The following is a 17,319-nucleotide window of genomic DNA, read 5'->3' as shown; positions in this document are numbered from 1 at the left end:
TGATTTTTATACAACTTCAAAAACATGCAATAAACAAAGATCGCGTGATGTTATTTTCAGTCGTTCTTCAAGCAAAAAAATCTCACACATTCTGGTGCATGTATTACTCACGTCCCCCCCGTGGCCCTCACATTATGTTCAGCTGAGTTATTGGGAAGGGATCAAATGAGTTTCCTGCTCCACTTACATGTAATGATATAATAGTTGTATTATATAAGCAGGGTTCACCAGACGTGACTGAGGTCTGCACAGCACGAGATGCTGAGCAGCAAAGAGGCTTAATCGTCTAATTGCATATGCATGAGAATCTTACACATGAAGGAGAGTGGCTTCAGCAACAAAGTTAAAGGTAAGACAATTGACTTTTTTTTCAAGCTTTAATTTAATTAATCGTATCTTTTATTTATTCTGTTGATAAGAGCATGAAAAATATGTTACAAGTCGTGCAGCAGTGATGCAGAAGACTTACTCTGAGCGTGAAGTCCTGTGCAGAAATACTGTGGAATCACGTTGCAGAAGCAAAGCAAGCCCAGAAGAATGTTTCTGCAACACAAGAATTCCATTTATGATCATCATTTTCAAAGTTAGATACCGTTAATATAAAAAAACGATTTACCTCTCGACTCTACCCATCTCAGAGCATGATCTAAAAACAGCAAAAAATATATATTTTCTTCCTGCTTCAAGACAGGATTTGTGTTGGTGGTCCAGCTGTTGTGGAAATCTTAAGGTCAGAGTGAGGGTTCCTTTTATATGGCTGACCCTTGTCATTTATTTGGGGGAGTGAGTCAATATTGTCACCACAACAAAGTCACATTCCAGAGGAAAAAGCCTCTGCAATCATTTAACTTCATCCATCCTCAACTTGCATGTATTGTTCTATCGCCTGCAATATAGAAGAAGATCATGAAACACATATTTAATGTTATATTGTCATTTTTTTTAAATGCAAAAACGTATATTAGGTTGAGCAGGCATCTACATTCTCTGGTATCACTATGGTTACCAGTATTTTTAAGACAGTAGTAGTAACTATTTTAAACTGAAATGATTATCAAGGAAATGCATTTTCTGTTGGTGAAACAAATAAATGGAATCCAATTATTAATTACAAAAGAGAATGAATAAATGAAGATGAATAAATAAAAATCAGTAAAAATAATAGTTCCTTCATTGTCATGAATACATACTGTATATAAGGTATTTCCTGAGGTTCATTTAGGCAGGTATGACAAACCAATATGAGTGAAATTAAACAATAGAGGTAAAGAAAATAAAAAATAATGATAATGTTTGGGGGGTTGTACTAATTCTACATATATGATTCTCTCCACACTAGTTTACTTTTATTTTATTGTATTTTAATCATGATTAAAATAACAATACATGCATACATTTGTTATATGGAAGGAGCTGTCTCGCCTGCAGTTGATACAGAACTCTGCAGCGAGAATTCTGACCAGTTCTAGTAGAAGAACTCACATTTCTCCGATCCTTCAATTTTTCACTTGCTGCCAGTTTCTTTCAGGAACAACTTTAAAATTCTGGTTCTTACTTTCAGAGCTATTAGGATCAGAATCTACTGATGGTTCCTCGCACACGGTTCAGGACCAGAGGAGAGAAATCCTTCCAGGCTGTTATTCCTAAGCTTTGGAACGATCTTCCTCTCTCTCTGTGTTTGATGGATCTACTGACTCCTTCAAGAAACATCTTAAGACACTTTTATTTGTGCAGGCTTTTCCTTTATTCTCTGAGACTCCTGTGTTTGTCTCGGTGTTATCTTGATCTTTTTAGTAAATATTTTATTGGGTATTGTTTTAATTGTTTAAGCGCTTTGTGTTCCTGGTCTAGAAAAGCGCTTAACAAATATTACTTACTTACTTACTTACTTATATACAAAATGAAATGAACCCTCACACCAGACACAATAAAAGGACCCGCTGATGAAAGATAAAAACATTAAAATATGAATCATAAAAATATAAGGAAAAATAATCATCCAAATAACAACTGAACAAATCTGTTCTTTAACAGATAAAATATATATTTCTAGCCATATATTTAGTATACATGTATTTTATTTTAGATTGGAAAGTCAATTTTGACTTTCTTTTACATTGTTATTCATGTTAATGCTTACTTACTTAAAATATATTTTTCTAGCCATATATTTAGTATACATGTATTTTATTTTAGATTGGAAAGTCAATTTTGACTTTCTTTTACATTGTTATTCATGTTAATGCTTACTTACTCAAAATATATTTTTCTAGCCATATATTTAGTATACATGTATTTTATTTTAGATTGGAAAGTCAATTTTGACTTTCCTTTACATTGTTATTCATGTTAATGCTTACTTACTTAAAATATATTTTTCTAGCCATATATTTAGTATACATGTATTTTATTTTAGATTGGAAAGTCAATTTTGACTTTCTTTTACATTGTTATTCATGTTAATGCTTACTTACTCAAAATATATTTTTCTAGCCATATATTTAGTATACATGTATTTTATTTTAGATTGGAAAGTCAATTTTGACTTTCCTTTACATTGTTATTCATGTTAATGCTTACTTACTTAAAATAGATTTTTCTAGCCATATATTTAGTATACATTTATTTTATTTTAGATCGGAAAGTCAATTTTGACTTTCTTTTAAATTGTTATTCACGTAATCCCTAGTCATTTGAAGCTTTTTTTCCCCCACAGGAAATGTGGCGTATAGTTGTTTAAATAGGATAAATATTCTCTCTCCTCAGTGGTTCTTCAGGGATCACTGTGGCGTCAGAACTGCGCCTTCGGTTGAGCGCAGTCGAGAGCTAGTCGTAGCAGAGCTCGCTGACAGCTCCCCGGTTAAAGAGCGAATGTAAAACTGTAGGTCCGTCACCAATGCATTTTTTATTTTTAACATTGCGTTTGGAATGTTTGTCTAACGAGGCGGTGGACGCGTCGGTCGATACAGTTTTCCCGTCGGGAGAGGAATGGAATAGAAGCTAACGTTGGTTAGCTAGCTAACGTTAGCTCTTAACGCAATGGTAAGTAGTTAGCTGCACGGCTAATGGTAAACCAATGGGCGGCTAGCGGCGCAGCTAGCTGGCTAACAAGCGAGAGTTGTTGCTATTGGAAAATATAGATGGTTTTAAGGTTTATTTTTACTGCTCTTGAATTTTTTTGGGGACACTTTTACTTACTGAATGTGAATGCAGTTGCTTTACCACCTGTAACTCGTAGCTTGATAACCGACAGTCGCTTCAAAACAAACACTGGAATTTAACAATAACAAAGTGCACTTTTACTATTCGGTTTAATATGTAAATACTGTAAAACTCAATATACTGTAAATCAAAATCGTCTATTCCACTTCTGTAAGTTTGTGTTTGCTTAAAGCGTTAACATGCAAATAGTCTATTATTGAGCATCATCATCTTTTTGATACCAAGTTAGTTGGTTTAGTAAAAACGATAAGATGTTGGCATTGATTTAAAAAATACTGATTCACACACAAAGACCTTTGTCAGTTTAAAGAGAGAGTTCAATACGTCTCTATTCTGTAATAGAAATCTCAGAATCTCAATATTTATCTGGGTTGTTTTCTGTGATATGACATCAACAAGTTAGTGTCTTAAAAATTCAGTAAATTCAGTATGAAATGTTAATGGTTACAGATGTTATTATATTGTGGATTTTTTAAATAAAACAATATAATTGGCCTTTTTTTCCATCTTCGTTCAAAGCATTTTTCCTTGCTCAGCGTGAAACGGCTGTTTTTTTTGTTTGTCCTAATTTTCATTTGCACAGTAAGATCTTCAAGTTTATTATTTATTTAGTTGTTGCATGACTAATTTACTCAGCGTCTGTACGGTAGTTTCTGCCACGGCACACTCCCTTCGGCCGGAGCCATACGCGATTACCCAGAGCGGTTGTTGATGCTGGTTTACTCGGCTGAATTTGTCCGTCTGACTAATATTATGATTTTTACCTCAGGCCTTCAGGTGCGTCTCCGATGATGTAAGGCAGAACCTCTGACTGCAACAAGATGAGCGAAGTCCAGGCCACGGTGGAGTTCTCTGTGGAGCTCCACAAGTTCTACAATGTGGACCTGTTTCAACGAGGGTGAGTACTCTTTAGCTTTACTCAAAATATGGAACGAATTTGAAAATAGTCTGCTGATATCGGTGCGCAAACTCTGCATTATTTTATATATATGTATCTTATTAATATTATTATTATTTTATTTATTTTTACGTTGGATGGACAGTTTAATTTTACTTCCTTAAAACTTATTCATGCATAACAGTTAAAACAAAAATGTATTGTCTCCAATATATTATAAAACTTTTTTATATAGAACAATATAAATTGAGACCCATAGATTTGCCTATTTTTATTTTGAAACTACACTTTAGCAGTGGTTATTTATTCATGTATAACACTTGAAATAAACGTTAATGTAGTAATTGGTTGGTTGATTTAAAAATGCTAAAAAAAAAAGTTAAAATGCAGTCACTCTGTGCATCTTTTTATACTCTTTAAGCAGAAAACATTTGGAATATGATTTTCATTCCAAGGCCAATAACTCAGTAAAACCAGTGGAATGCAATTTAGGTAATAACTCACGAGTGTAACCGCTAGGAATCAACAACTGTCACAGTGTAAGTTCAGAACTGAGTGATTCATTTAAAATACATGAACACAGCATTTCCTTGAAACGTGACCTTCTCATGTGTAAGAGCTTAGTTTTACTACGTGATTGACTGCAAAAGAAAGTTCCCATTATTAATTCAAAGAACCTTTAGTCTCAGTTTTCCAGCTAAAGACACGTGAAACCAACCTGTGAGATTGTGTTTCTAAAACCCTGCTCAATACGTTTCTGCACTACCAGCGGCGCTAATTGTCTGAATAATTGTTTTTTTACCCGTTTCTTCAGGTTCTACCAAATTCGTGCCAATATGAAATTGCCAACCAGGGTGCCACATAGAGTTGAAACCAGTCTTCATCATGCAGGAGGTATATTGAGTAAAATAAAAACAATGTATAACTAAATATTTTGCTACTTATTTGCTGATACCTTCTTTAGTGTTCATTTGTTCATTCAGCCAATGTGTTTAACAGACTTGTGAGGGCGGTTCTTGTGTATCATTCATATTATCATATTATCATATTTTAAAACCAGGTTGTCTAAAGGTTCAGTCAAATTGCAGCCGCACCTCTGCGTCTATTGTGAATGTACATGACTGTTTAAAAAGAGAATAATAAACAAGCAGCCTTATTTTTTCAGTTCACACCCTCAATTGTAAGACAGACAAAGTCGAATACCCATCACAAGTGTGTGTCATATGCATAACAAGCACATCATATAATTTTATATTGTGCAATTAACGGTTCGTTTTAAGATCACACTCGCATAGAAATTGTATTTCTTCTATTGGGTCAGAAAACAAAGCAACTTTCATTGGTAGCACCGCTTTTGACACGGTACAGATCCTTCAATTCACTACTAATACTTCCTCAGTTAATAGGAGGGATCAGAATAATCTGTTGGTCTACTTTAGAGTAAATAACACAGCATGAATTATACACAAGAATTTGCTCTGTAAGTAAGTAAGTAAGTAATATTTATTTATATAGCGCTTTTCGAGACCAGGGTCACAAAGCGCTTAAACAATCAAAACAATACTCAAAAAAGTACATACTTTAAAGATCAAGATAATACTGAGAACAACACAGGAGTTCGAGAAATTCAAGGAAAAGCCTGAACAAATAGTAACGTCTTAAGATGTTTCTTAAAGGAGTCGGTAGACTCCATCAAGCGCAAAGAGAGATGCTCTGTGTAAATAATACATTTTATTTATTTCAATCACAATCCTCTAAAATATTTAAGTGTAAGCTACGTGTAATTCCAAGTTAATTAATTGTTTTGTGATATTATTTGTTATTTAGTATCAAAATAAGAGTGATATTTCACCCCTTCTTTATGATGGGGCTTGTTTAGTTGCACAAATATCACAGATTATTCAGGAACTTCCGGTGTTAATTGATTTGAATATTTTTTCCAAATCCAGGTTCTGATCTGGCATTCCCTGCATCTGTCCAAGAAGACGTGATCGCGAGCAAAACCTTCCAAATTCTTTACAAAAATGAAGAGGTTGTCGTCAATGACGTCCTGCTCTTCAAAGTGATGATGCTGCTGGATGAGAAGAAGGTGGGTTGGATGCTTGGTTGTCTTTCCTGGCTTTGATATATCTTGTTTGATCTTTCAGGTTGAAGAATCCCTCAATGACTTGGATTTTCAGCTCTTCTTGGACTTGTATTTCACAGATGGCGATTACTCGTGAGTGTTTTTTAGTTGTTCTCTGAATCAGTTATGAAAATGTTGTGTAATTATGGGGTGAATTTGTCACATGTCTCTTACTCATCTTTCGTCTGCAGGCCTGACGATCCGAGCTCACTGCAGAACATCAGTGGCCGCACTCTTCGTTTGCACTTTAACCTCCAACGAGGCATCCATCAACACATCAACGTCATGTTCGACTACTTCCATCTTTCAGTTGTCACTGTTACCATCCATGCGTCTCTGGTGGCACTTCACCAACCACTTATCAGGTGAGATATCTGAGACTCTCCAACAGCGATCTGACAATCATGGGAATAAATTGTCTTAAATATTATCTTTAAACATTATTCATTATCATACTTACTTTCACTTATTTATCTATGCCTAAATTGTGTACCTTTATTTGTTAGTTTTCCTCGACCAGTGAAGACTACCTGGTTGAACCGCAATGCACCAGCACAGAGCAAAGACTCATTCATCCCTCCCCTGGAGAGCGTTGTGTTTGGCAGCACTTATGTTAAGCAAGTGTCGGCAGATGTAAGTAGCTCACATGAAAATACATTTCAAAAATATTTTTTATTAAAAAAAATGTTTATTTTCTTTCATATATTCATCTTTTAGGGGAGAACTTTCCTTGTGAGTGACCCATGTCTTCAGCATGCGTTTAGCCTTCACCATAACCTCTGCTCCAGCCTCCTCCAAGCCTACAAGGGTCTCTTTGACTATTTCACTACCATTACCAAGGACCTGCCCTCTTCCCACCGAATGGAACTAGGTACTATTCACTCGTTTTTTACTAATTTAAATATGACTTCAGTGGAAACGCCAACCGTAATGTTGGTGATTCAAGACCTAACAATGAATTTTTTATTTGGTAAAATATATATTTTTGTATTGATTGTCTCTTTCTTTCTGATGTTATTGCCCAGCTTTTTGACAGACTAAAAGCCATTGACAGAAACCAAGTTCATCAAATTGTGTTTTATCTGTGAAGAGTTAATGAGTAAGGCAGAAATTTCTTCTTGTGTAAAAAGTTTAATTTGACACTTAAGTCTCAGTTAAAATTGACTCTTTTTAGGGGAAACGTCCATGTTTTAACATTATTTTTATTTATTTTTTATACGTAGAGATCCATTTGTCTGTGGACATATTACAATTGGCTAGAATGACCATACTCTTCTAGTCCCTGGGCTAGTCACAGGGCTTCTTGAGTGATAAAACATTTTGCATTCTAATGTTGGCCTCTTAACTTTTGGAGAAAAAAAAATCAACAACTAGATGAAAAGCTTAACTGGAAAAAATATTAAATGTATGCTACTTATGTCGAGCATCATCTTAATGATTAGTAAATAGAAGCCTTTACTGCCAAACATTTATTGTTGCAACACTGCTCTAGTACAACAATATCCTAAACCTTGATCAATGGTTTTCAATTGACTCTCATCTAGAAATGGTATCATTTTAATTTCTAACACCACATGTGATGCATTCAAAGGGCTTTTTGAAAAAATCATTGTCAAAGGTAGTCAAATTCAGACATTGCCGTTCCTAAATACATCTTAACAAAAAAAAACTTATATGTGCAATCTTACTAGCCAAGCCCAGCATGCAAGTCCTTTATGAGCGAGTACTCAGAAGATCCTTTCCCCGAAGCCAAAGGCACGTCTACATAGGTACGTTCTGAACCCTCCAAAAACTCAGTTCCGCTCTTTTTTTCATTCACTTCCGTTTTTCTTCTTATAGCACAACCTCTAGTATGTCATGCTGTCACACTAAAACAATTGACCTCTACTGCTGTCCCTGGTTTTCTATTTGTCTAATCTCACTCTTTAAAAATGATTTTAACAAATGTGTTTTAACATAATACTTTCACACCACAGTGGTACAAAAACTACTGGACAATCTCTGGTTTCTCTTCACATCTTTGTTCAACTGCTTTCTTGCATTCCTTTCCCCTGCTTTTATGAAAACAATCGAATACAATGTTTACTTTGGACTTTCAGAGAAACTGGATTTGGAGGCGCGACTGTCTGACTTATGTGAACAAGTAAAGGTAGGAAATTATTTATTTACCTTCCCTTAGTATCAGTTGCTAAGGAATGATGTCATTAAAAAAAAGGTTTCATCATGTCTTGAGGTCAATGACTTAATGCTCTAATAAATATTTATTATAGTTTAATTTGAAAACAAAAAATATATAAATATACTGTATATTATTTAAAACGAGCAAAGTTAAAAAACAGTTTTTTGTTAGTTCTGCCTTGTCTTTTCTTCCTAATGAGAGGCTTCCTTTTAAATAACAATTAATCTTGTCATTCTTTCCTTACTTTTGTCAGTGATACAATTTATATCAAATACCCAAAAAATAATCTTAATCCTAACCTAATCTTGTTTGCTTTTATAGAAAAAAAATCGCAACAATGCACCATGGATTTGTGCCACCCTCAATAGGTTTATTCTCTCTGTATAAGAAAAGCCTCTCAAGGGGTTTAGGAATTAAAAGTATTTTGATACAAGATCACACATGCTTTAACTTGTTTCGTGTTGCAGCCGACAATTCCAATGCTCATATTGCATCATGTTATACACTGTATATCAATAGCAAGGTAGAAAAATTACATTTCAAAACTGAATCAAAATCTACTAAGGAAGCTTTTTTTAAGAGTGAATCTAAGTGGCATTATATTTAAACGTGGTAACTTTTAAACAGCACTCTATCCCCTTCGACAAGCTGCCCTCCTTCTCTTGCCTTAAAAGGCTAAGATCGGCTGCAGCTCCCCCCAGCAACAATTGTGGAACATGGAACAAGCAGTAGAACATGATTGAATGTTCACAGGGCTTCGAACTGTGTTTGAAAGTAAAATAAACTCACTGGCTCCCTCTGGTGGTGTCTTTTTTTGACTGCAGCAGAAAGCCGAGTCTCCAGATGAATTGGCAGAGTTGGTAAACATGAACCTGGCCCAGCTCTGCTCCCTTCTAATGGCTCTTTGGGGGCAGTTTGTAGAAGTTGTATCACTGCAGGAACATGTGGCTTCCCTCCTCGCCTTGGAACATCATACACTACGGGTGGGTTTATTCAAATTTATTTCACAAAACCGCAAAGCATTTATCTGACATGACGGTGATTAACTAAATCTTATGACAGGTGAGGCGTTTTGCTGAGACGTTCTTTTGTTTGGAACACCCACGGCAGTCTGCGTTAGCTTATCAGGAGCTACAGTAAGTTGTCCTTTATCCCCCAGTCCTTTAAGAATTTTTTTTCGTTGTCTGGCATTAACGATGTATGCTAAATCTGCTAATAAAATACATTTTAACCCTTGCGTTATCTCTGGGTCAAGGTGACCTGGAGGCCCGAAAACAAATGTGTTTGTGGTATCCCTTGTGTTGCCTCTGGGTCAAGGGTAATAAACTCCAACACTGCATAAATATTTCTGGAGGGCCAGGGCCAGAGATAACACAAGGGTTAAATAAATAATTAACATTTCTTTGTGTTCTTCATCTAACTGTACCTTGTCTTCCCTCCACCAGTGCCCACAGTCACCAGCAAATGACAAACGCTATTAAAAGTTCAAGCTATTTCCTGTCCTTGCCGCCACTTCCTGTTGAATGTGCTGACCTAGACGGTGATGTCAGCTCCCTGCCAATTATCTTTGAAGACCGATACCTGGATTCCATCACCGAAGGTCTGTGACATTGACTCTCAACAGTTAATGAAGTCATAATGCATTCATCACCTGATACAAGGACCTTCTCCTTGATATTCCAGATCGCGACGGACCTTGGCTGGGAGTTCACAATTCTAAATCAGGTTCAGTCTCCAGTAAGAATGACAGATCACATTCAAAGGATTGCGGTGGAGCAGCAAGTTCGTCACCCGAGAGCAAGTGTGGCCCCAACGATAACGCCTGGCCGGACCATTTTGAAGCACCTCCCAAGAGTAAAGGAAAGTCTGTCAAGATGAAGAAGAACACCAAAGCTGACGGCAACTCAAAGAAGATGACAAGACAAGGCTCCAAGGATTCTGTGGTTCTTGTGGGTTATAAGAACCTAAAAGCTCCTTACTCTGATGTGAGCTCTAAGTACAAGGAACGTGGGGTAACTCAGTATAGCACAGAGGAGGCTCCGAAAGTCATGCAGGGTGACTTGAATTTGAGGACTAATTCAAATAGTGTTTTCGAACCTGTTGCTGCGTTAGAATACTGTACTAGCACTGCTGGTCCAGATGACAAAGTTGCCACTACGAAAGGTTTCTCTAACATTAGGGCAGAGGGTGGGTCCGTGCATATATCAAACCAACCAGTCGACAACAAGGAGCAGCAGGAGGTTGACCACGGTAGCAGACAGTTGTCCGCAGGACCCCATCAGATCCAAGTCAAACCAAGTCAAAAGAATCCACACAGAGGGGAAAAAGTTTCTGTTCTCCTGCCATGCGGAACCCATGGAGATATAGCCAGTGGAACCACCAAGAAAAGCTCTGATACTAAGGCAGACTCGGTATTTGAAAGGCCGGACTGTGAGGTTCAAGAAACCCGTCGCCAACCAGGCACCTCACGACTCTCCGACTCTGGCATTGAAAGCGAGTCGAGCTCATTCGCCAATCAGTTTGCCCTCGCTCAACAGATGTGTGCAGAGCTGGAGAGCAAAGGCTCAGCAGGTTCACATCTGGAAATGCCAATTGCGAGTCGTGGCCTGAGAACTCTTGAGCAAAGTCCAGTTCCAAAGCTCAGTGGAGGAGGAGATGTGCTGGAAAACACCAGTACTCTAAGTGAAGTCCAATCATCCCTAACTTCCATTAACTCATTGCCATCAGATGAGGAAGGGGAAGGTTCTATCAGGACATTTACCGGAGCCGATTGTCGCCCAAGGAAGTCCAGCGTCTTGGTTCAGGAGCAAAGCCTCGTCTTTTCAGGGGATCTCACACCAAGGACTGACATTCATGCGGCCAGTACTCTTGACTCAGTCTTTTTAATTGACTCTCAAAAAGAAACCCACATACTCGATTCAGAAGAACTTGTTTTAGAAGGTCCATCTGCTTCTACAATCGCGAAAGAAACACAGTCTAGTAACTCTGCCACAAGTAGCACAGATATAGTCAAGCGTGGGATGGTGGAGAATTACTTTGGCTCTCGTTCCAGCACCGATGTGTCTGAAATCAGTCCCTTGGAAACGTCGTCCATCACGCTGGGAATCCAGACGCGAGCGCCAGTGCAAGAAGACGAGGAAGAGGGCGAGCATGAGATGATCGAGAACGGTTACTACGAGGAGGGAGACGGTTATTCTTTTGTGAACGGCGACGCCAATGAGGAACAGACGGGAGTTGGGGAAACGACAAACCATCTTCCTAGTATACTCTTTGAACAGCTTGGCATAGGCTACCCTCATGGAGTCACAGACTCGTCCAAGGCTCCCATCTGCTCCAGCCAAGCCGCCGGTGGTGCTTGTGGCGTAGTACGACCTCGGTGTGCCTCTGCCTCCCTCTGCAGTCGTCTGCAGTGGTACGACTGTGTACCTGAGCCTCAGATGAAAGCGTGAGTTTAATCTTTTTATTTCAGGCAAGCTGTGTTACACATGTTTTTTCCCTCTTTTTTTCTGTCTCACTCTCTCCCTCAGGCACACGCACACATACAAACTACACAAACTCTGGCTAGCCTTTCTCCTTCTTCGTTATTATTTTTTCTTAACCACGCAATTGAAGTTAAATATTTTCATGTTCTAATAATATTGCATTATACTGTATAGGAAAGACGTTTTCCATTTATTTCCTCTCTCCACAATCTTTAATGACAGGGTACGATAAAACCAAATCTGTGGCCAAATGTGGCCCTTTGACTCTATTTGTGTGGCCCTCATGAGCTCAATAAAAACTTGAGAAATATGATGTAGAAACCAACAATATTAATATAATTTTTTTATTATTTATTACTAGTTCAGGTTGGACTTAAGGCCAACTAGCGATCAAAAATGATAAAGTGAATAATTGAATATTAAAAATTATGTATATATGTTTTTTTTTTTAATGTGTGTTAACTTAGTATTAAACAAAATATGTCAAATAATTTTATTTTATTTGTTATTGTGATTTTTCTGTGTGTTCCCAATATATTTGTTATTTACTATTTTATTTTATTCTTGATGGCCCTTCACAGGGCCAGTCACTGTATGAAGTTTGGCCTCCGAGGAAATTAAACTACCCACCACTAATATATAGAGCAATACTTTTGGGTGTATTTTACACCTTATTCAAAACTGTGTGTTTGCAGGTTCATTAAGGCCAAGGAAGACATGAAGCAGCTCAAACTACCAGGTTTCTTGTACAGTGAGGTGCCGGAGCTGGCGTCTAGCGTCCCCTACTTCAGCTTGGAAGAAGATGACGGTTGTGAAGAGGGCATTCACCTCATTATCTGTGTCCATGGATTGGATGGTAAATAAACCTCTCAGTTTCCTCCACATTCAAAAATATGTTGTTAATTGGAGTTCCTGATTTGTTGATAATAAATCATGTAGCAACCAAACTGTTTCACTAGTTGTCTACAGACGCAGTACTTTTGACCTTTTGAAGCTGTTTAAGCAGAGCAATATGTTTTTGGTGTTTATAGGAAACAGTGCAGACCTGAGGCTTGTCAAGACTTATCTGGAGCTGGGGCTGCCTGGTGCTCGTATAGACTTTCTCATGTCTGAGAGGAATCAGGTGATCCTATTTCAACCACTGACACAAACATTATTTTTTGATATGTTTTGCAACAGCCTGGGAGAAAATCTACCCTCCATGTTTTGCTTGTTATGTCTCTATAATTTGCTGTAATTCAGCAGCTACAACACAAGGCCTTCATTGTCTCTCTCCTACAGAATGACACGTTTGCGGATTTTGAGTCGATGACGGACAGATTGTTGGATGAAATAATCCAGTACATCCAGATATACAACCTCACGTTGTCAAAAATAAGGTGGGACTTCATTTTTGATTAAGCTTGTATTACATTCACACAGTCTAAAGAACAATAAAGAGCATATTTCTCCTTTAATATATGCTCAGATAACTCTGTGTGGATTCTAATGAGTATTTTCTAGATCGGGCTCTCTCTGATGTGGTTTCACAGAGGCGGTTAAAAGATTTTCTGTGATCGCCCGGGGGGGAATAGAGCTACACAACAAAGTTCTTGAACATTCAAAGGGTTTTAAAGTGAAGCGTAAAAATATTAAACTTTACTTATTTAGTGTTTCTTATTTTTCTTTATTTCTTTTTTATTGCATTCATTTATTCTTTAATACAGTGTTTATTCTTTTATAAATGCAGACAATGTGACTTTGGGAGGAAACCACAATGGCCTGAGTTTAACCCACGCTGGCACCACTCGCTTTTAGTATATTCTATTTTTAAAGTTTTTTTTTTTTAGTTCTCCATGTGAATCTACACATGTATTCCACAAGCTTAAATCGACTTTGGGTCGTATAAATAACTATTAAAAGGAGATGACAAGAAAAACAAATACTTGTAACCTTTTTTCTAAAGACATCCATACAACAATATGGTACATTTTGAAATATTTGGCCTGCAGCAAAGAAGGTTTCCACATTTATTCATATTTTTTGTGCAAAACTTATTGAGTTTCTGTAATTTTTTTAATTCAATCAATTTTTAATGATGCAACAAATTTAAAGAGAGCGTGTAGGTGGAAACCGGGATATATACATCCAAAAGAAAGTACTTCTTGCTAACAAGAGTTTTGAAAGTGATCCACAGACATTTTTTTGGGGTATCATATTGATTTAAGTCACTGAAACAAAAGGTAATTTCTCCTCATTGAAGGTCTTCCTCTCTTATTTTGCAGCTTTGTAGGCCACTCATTAGGGAACCTCATTGTCCGCTCAGTGCTGACCAGGCCCAGATTTAAGTGCTATCTGAGCAAGTTGCACACGTTCCTTTCTCTTTCTGGACCTCACCTGGGAACTCTGTACAACAGCTCTGCGCTCGTCAACACAGGTAATTACCCCTGAAGGCACCTTCTTGTCGTCACTAGATGTGTGCGCACCGATGAAGTCATTCCTCAACTTTGTTCTCAGGTCTCTGGTTTATGCAGAAATGGAAAAAGTCTGGGTCGCTTCTCCAGCTCACGTGCAGAGATCACTCTGACCCTCGCCAAACCTTTCTCTACAAGCTCAGCAAGAAAGCTGGTTTGTTTGTTAATTGCCTGAATAAAACGTGTGTTTGGTTCTGATCCATAACGTAAGTTGTCATCTTTTTATTTGCAGGTCTGCAGCATTTCAGGAATGTGGTGCTTGTTGGATCGCTGCAGGATCGTTACGTTCCATATCACTCTGCACGGATAGAAATGTGCAAAACGGCATTAAAAGACAAACAGACAGGTGAGTTGAACGTCTTTGCATAGTTCCCTGTTTAACATCGTCATCATAGACTATACAGTTTCATCAATACACGGCTGTATCGTGATACAGTTTCATCACTACACAGCTGTATCGTGATACAGTTTCATCACTACACAGCTGTATCGTGATACAGTTTCATCACTACACAGCTGTATCGTGATACAGTTTCATCACTTCACAGCTGTATCGTGATACAGTTTCATCACTACACGGCTGTATCGTGATACAGTTTCATCACTACACGGCTGTATCGTGATACAGTTTCATCAATACACATCTTTATTATGAGGCCTCATCAAGCCATGACTGGTATTCATGCTGCTCTGAAGGGGTAAAGGTTAACTGTAATACTGATCTTGCATATTTGTTGTTCCTTAAATTAATTAAAAGTATTTTTTTTATTGAAAATTGTGCTTTAGTATCATATTGTAATATTGATCATATATTGTAAAGATTTGTACAACATTAAAAAAATATATACATTCACGTAACAATTTAACTTTATTTTTTAATACCTTGTTATGATTAGACTTTATCTTTTGCATTTAATCTTTTTTTTGTCCTTTCTGCTTAAGTCTTCTTAGAGTTCTTGTACTTTTGACAGCCCCTGACAACATTAATGACCTACTCTTTTTTTATATATATATATATATATATATACACACCAAAAGAAGCTAAAGAAGCACATATCTGTCTTGAGGGTCTTGGTCAGACCCAGAATCTCCATGACCCCTGGTATTAAAGGATGACCTTTAGGCATCTCATCTGAATGACAAATGGTTGACCTTCTTGAGCAGCTTGTCCTCCTCCTTCCAGGTCCAGTGTATGCTGAGATGATTGAGAATCTGCTGCTGCCAGTACTTCAGAACAAAGACTGTAATCTGTTGCGATATGATGTCATCCACGCCCTCCCTAACACGGCCAACTCCCTCATCGGCCGGGCCGCCCACATCGCGGTCCTGGACTCTGAGATTTTCCTGGAGAAGTTCTTCCTCGTCGCAGGCCTCAGGTTCTTTCAGTAGAAAGTGCAGCAGAAAACGACCAAGAGGAATGTGGAGCCAATACCTCGCTGCATCGCTACTTTATACTCATCTTCAGGATTCAGCTACTGACTGAGCAGAATCACATCCTCTAATTTCATGACGGAGTTTTATTTTTCTACTGGGGTTTTTATCCATCGTTCTGATTTGGGGATCTCCTTCCTAAAATGTGACAGTGTTATTTATGTTTGTACTAATAATCTCCCTCCTAGACGTCATTGTTTCTTCAAGTTAAACTGGAATCGTAGCTGCTACAAGTCTGCACATAATGTCCTGACATTGAAAATGTTCGATCCCTAGAATTGAATCATTTGCCAGTTTTTTGTACTTAAGAAGTAACGTGTACAGCTTCCTTTTTTATTATCGATTTTTCCATACTTTTTATTGCAGTTCCTACCCGTTTCATACTTCATGTTTGTTGGCTTTTGCTCCATTTTAAATACTGCTCTTCTTCATCGCAGTACTGCACAGTCAGCCAACCTGGAGTTGGTGGAATAACGCTTTGCCTTCTGCGTTTTAACAAAGGTCATCTTCCTCAATGATCATGATCAAGCATAAGCACATGTGGGGGGGGGAAATGTTTTGATGAAAGTATTTGGTTGATATTTTTGGAAAGTCTGTTTAAACTAAAGTATTGTAAGCTTGAATTAAAAAAAGAAATTCTTTCTTCAACAAATGTTTATATATAATGATTAAATATACATCTTATGAATCTTGGTTTCTGTCTGAAATTATGTTTCATTATTAAATAAAAACAAGTTTTGTTGTTTGTACTGGTTAGAAACGGTGTATTGTATCAAATTAATCAATGATATTAAAAAAAAGAGTCAATTGTAATTGAATAAGTTGTCATGAAAAGTTGCTGCAGTAATTCTTTTGCTACATTACTTCTTTATGTCCGACTTCCCTTTTGTTGCACCATTATTGTTTCATTTGAGTGTATTTTGTCTGACCTATATTTTTAAAAAATGAAACAAATTATGTTATAATTGTCACATACATAAGTAAGTAATTAGTATTTATAGAGCGCTTTTCAAGAACAAGGTCACAAAGCGCTTAAACAATAAAAAAAGATCGGATAAATGCAAGTTCTTCTACTAGAGCGAGTCAGAATTCTCGCTGCAGAGTTAAGGATATTGCATTAAAAATACACTCAATTTTTTCCAATCTGTAGTTTTAAAAGTTTTTGGAGGGCTCTATTGTCAATACATTTTGACAAGTTGTATGGTACAGGGATATATTGTGATACTGTAGGAACAACTATACATTTTTAGTATTATTTGAGTACCTCACTGGCAGAATTTACAGACCACATGACTCTCTACGGAGTCGTGACGGCTTAATTTGTTTTGAAACAAAAATACAACCAAACGTCAGCTTGAAAAAGCTACTGCAGTCGACTGTATCCTCTTGTCCTCAGTCATCACCCAGATCTTTCGGGATCAAATTGTACCTAATGAATGCTATCTAGCGGCCTCAAGTTTAATTGTAACACAAAAATGAACAAATGCAATACATAGGTTAATTGTAAATGTAAAAATAGAATAGAAAGA

General features: G+C 37.2%; 1 protein-coding gene across 2 annotated transcripts; it reads left to right on the top strand.

The window, feature by feature from the left end:
• Positions 1–2,830: 2,830 nt before the first annotated feature.
• Positions 2,831–16,483, top strand: fam135a (family with sequence similarity 135 member A). 2 transcript variants are annotated; one of them, XM_087802405.1, is made up of 21 exons: positions 2,831–3,042; positions 3,992–4,120; positions 4,935–5,014; positions 6,070–6,209; positions 6,268–6,338; positions 6,437–6,610; positions 6,752–6,878; positions 6,963–7,116; positions 7,937–8,014; positions 8,345–8,394; positions 9,249–9,407; positions 9,487–9,560; positions 9,870–10,024; positions 10,108–11,869; positions 12,602–12,762; positions 12,938–13,029; positions 13,188–13,285; positions 14,171–14,322; positions 14,403–14,513; positions 14,592–14,705; positions 15,543–16,483. In XM_087802405.1, the coding sequence occupies exons 2-21, from the start codon at positions 4,044–4,046 to the stop codon at positions 15,746–15,748; spliced, it is 4,035 nt and encodes a 1,344-aa protein (XP_087658531.1). In that variant the 5' UTR covers positions 2,831–3,042; positions 3,992–4,043; the 3' UTR covers positions 15,749–16,483. The 2 variants fall into 2 exon arrangements, with proteins under 2 accessions (XP_087658531.1, XP_087658532.1); XM_087802406.1 differs by lacking the exon at positions 7,937–8,014 and having other exon boundaries at positions 9,252–9,407.
• Positions 16,484–17,319: the final 836 nt, after the last annotated feature.

This window comes from Callionymus lyra, chromosome 11, assembly GCF_982586985.1.
Source record: "Callionymus lyra chromosome 11, fCalLyr1.hap1.1, whole genome shotgun sequence".
Classification (NCBI taxonomy): domain Eukaryota; kingdom Metazoa; phylum Chordata; class Actinopteri; order Syngnathiformes; family Callionymidae; genus Callionymus; species Callionymus lyra.
Note: the sequence above shows the minus strand (reverse complement) of the source record. Positions and strands in the feature narration are given on the sequence as shown.

Coding starts and splice junctions, on each gene's coding strand:
- fam135a (XM_087802405.1), top strand. CDS start 4,044: ATGAGCGAAGTCCAGGCCACGGTGGAGTTCTCTGTGGAGCTCCACAAG. Junction 8,395..9,248: donor ACTTATGTGAACAAGTAAAG/GTAGGAAATTAT, acceptor TTTTGACTGCAG/CAGAAAGCCGAGTCTCCAGA. Junction 11,870..12,601: donor CCTGAGCCTCAGATGAAAGC/GTGAGTTTAATC, acceptor GTGTGTTTGCAG/GTTCATTAAGGCCAAGGAAG.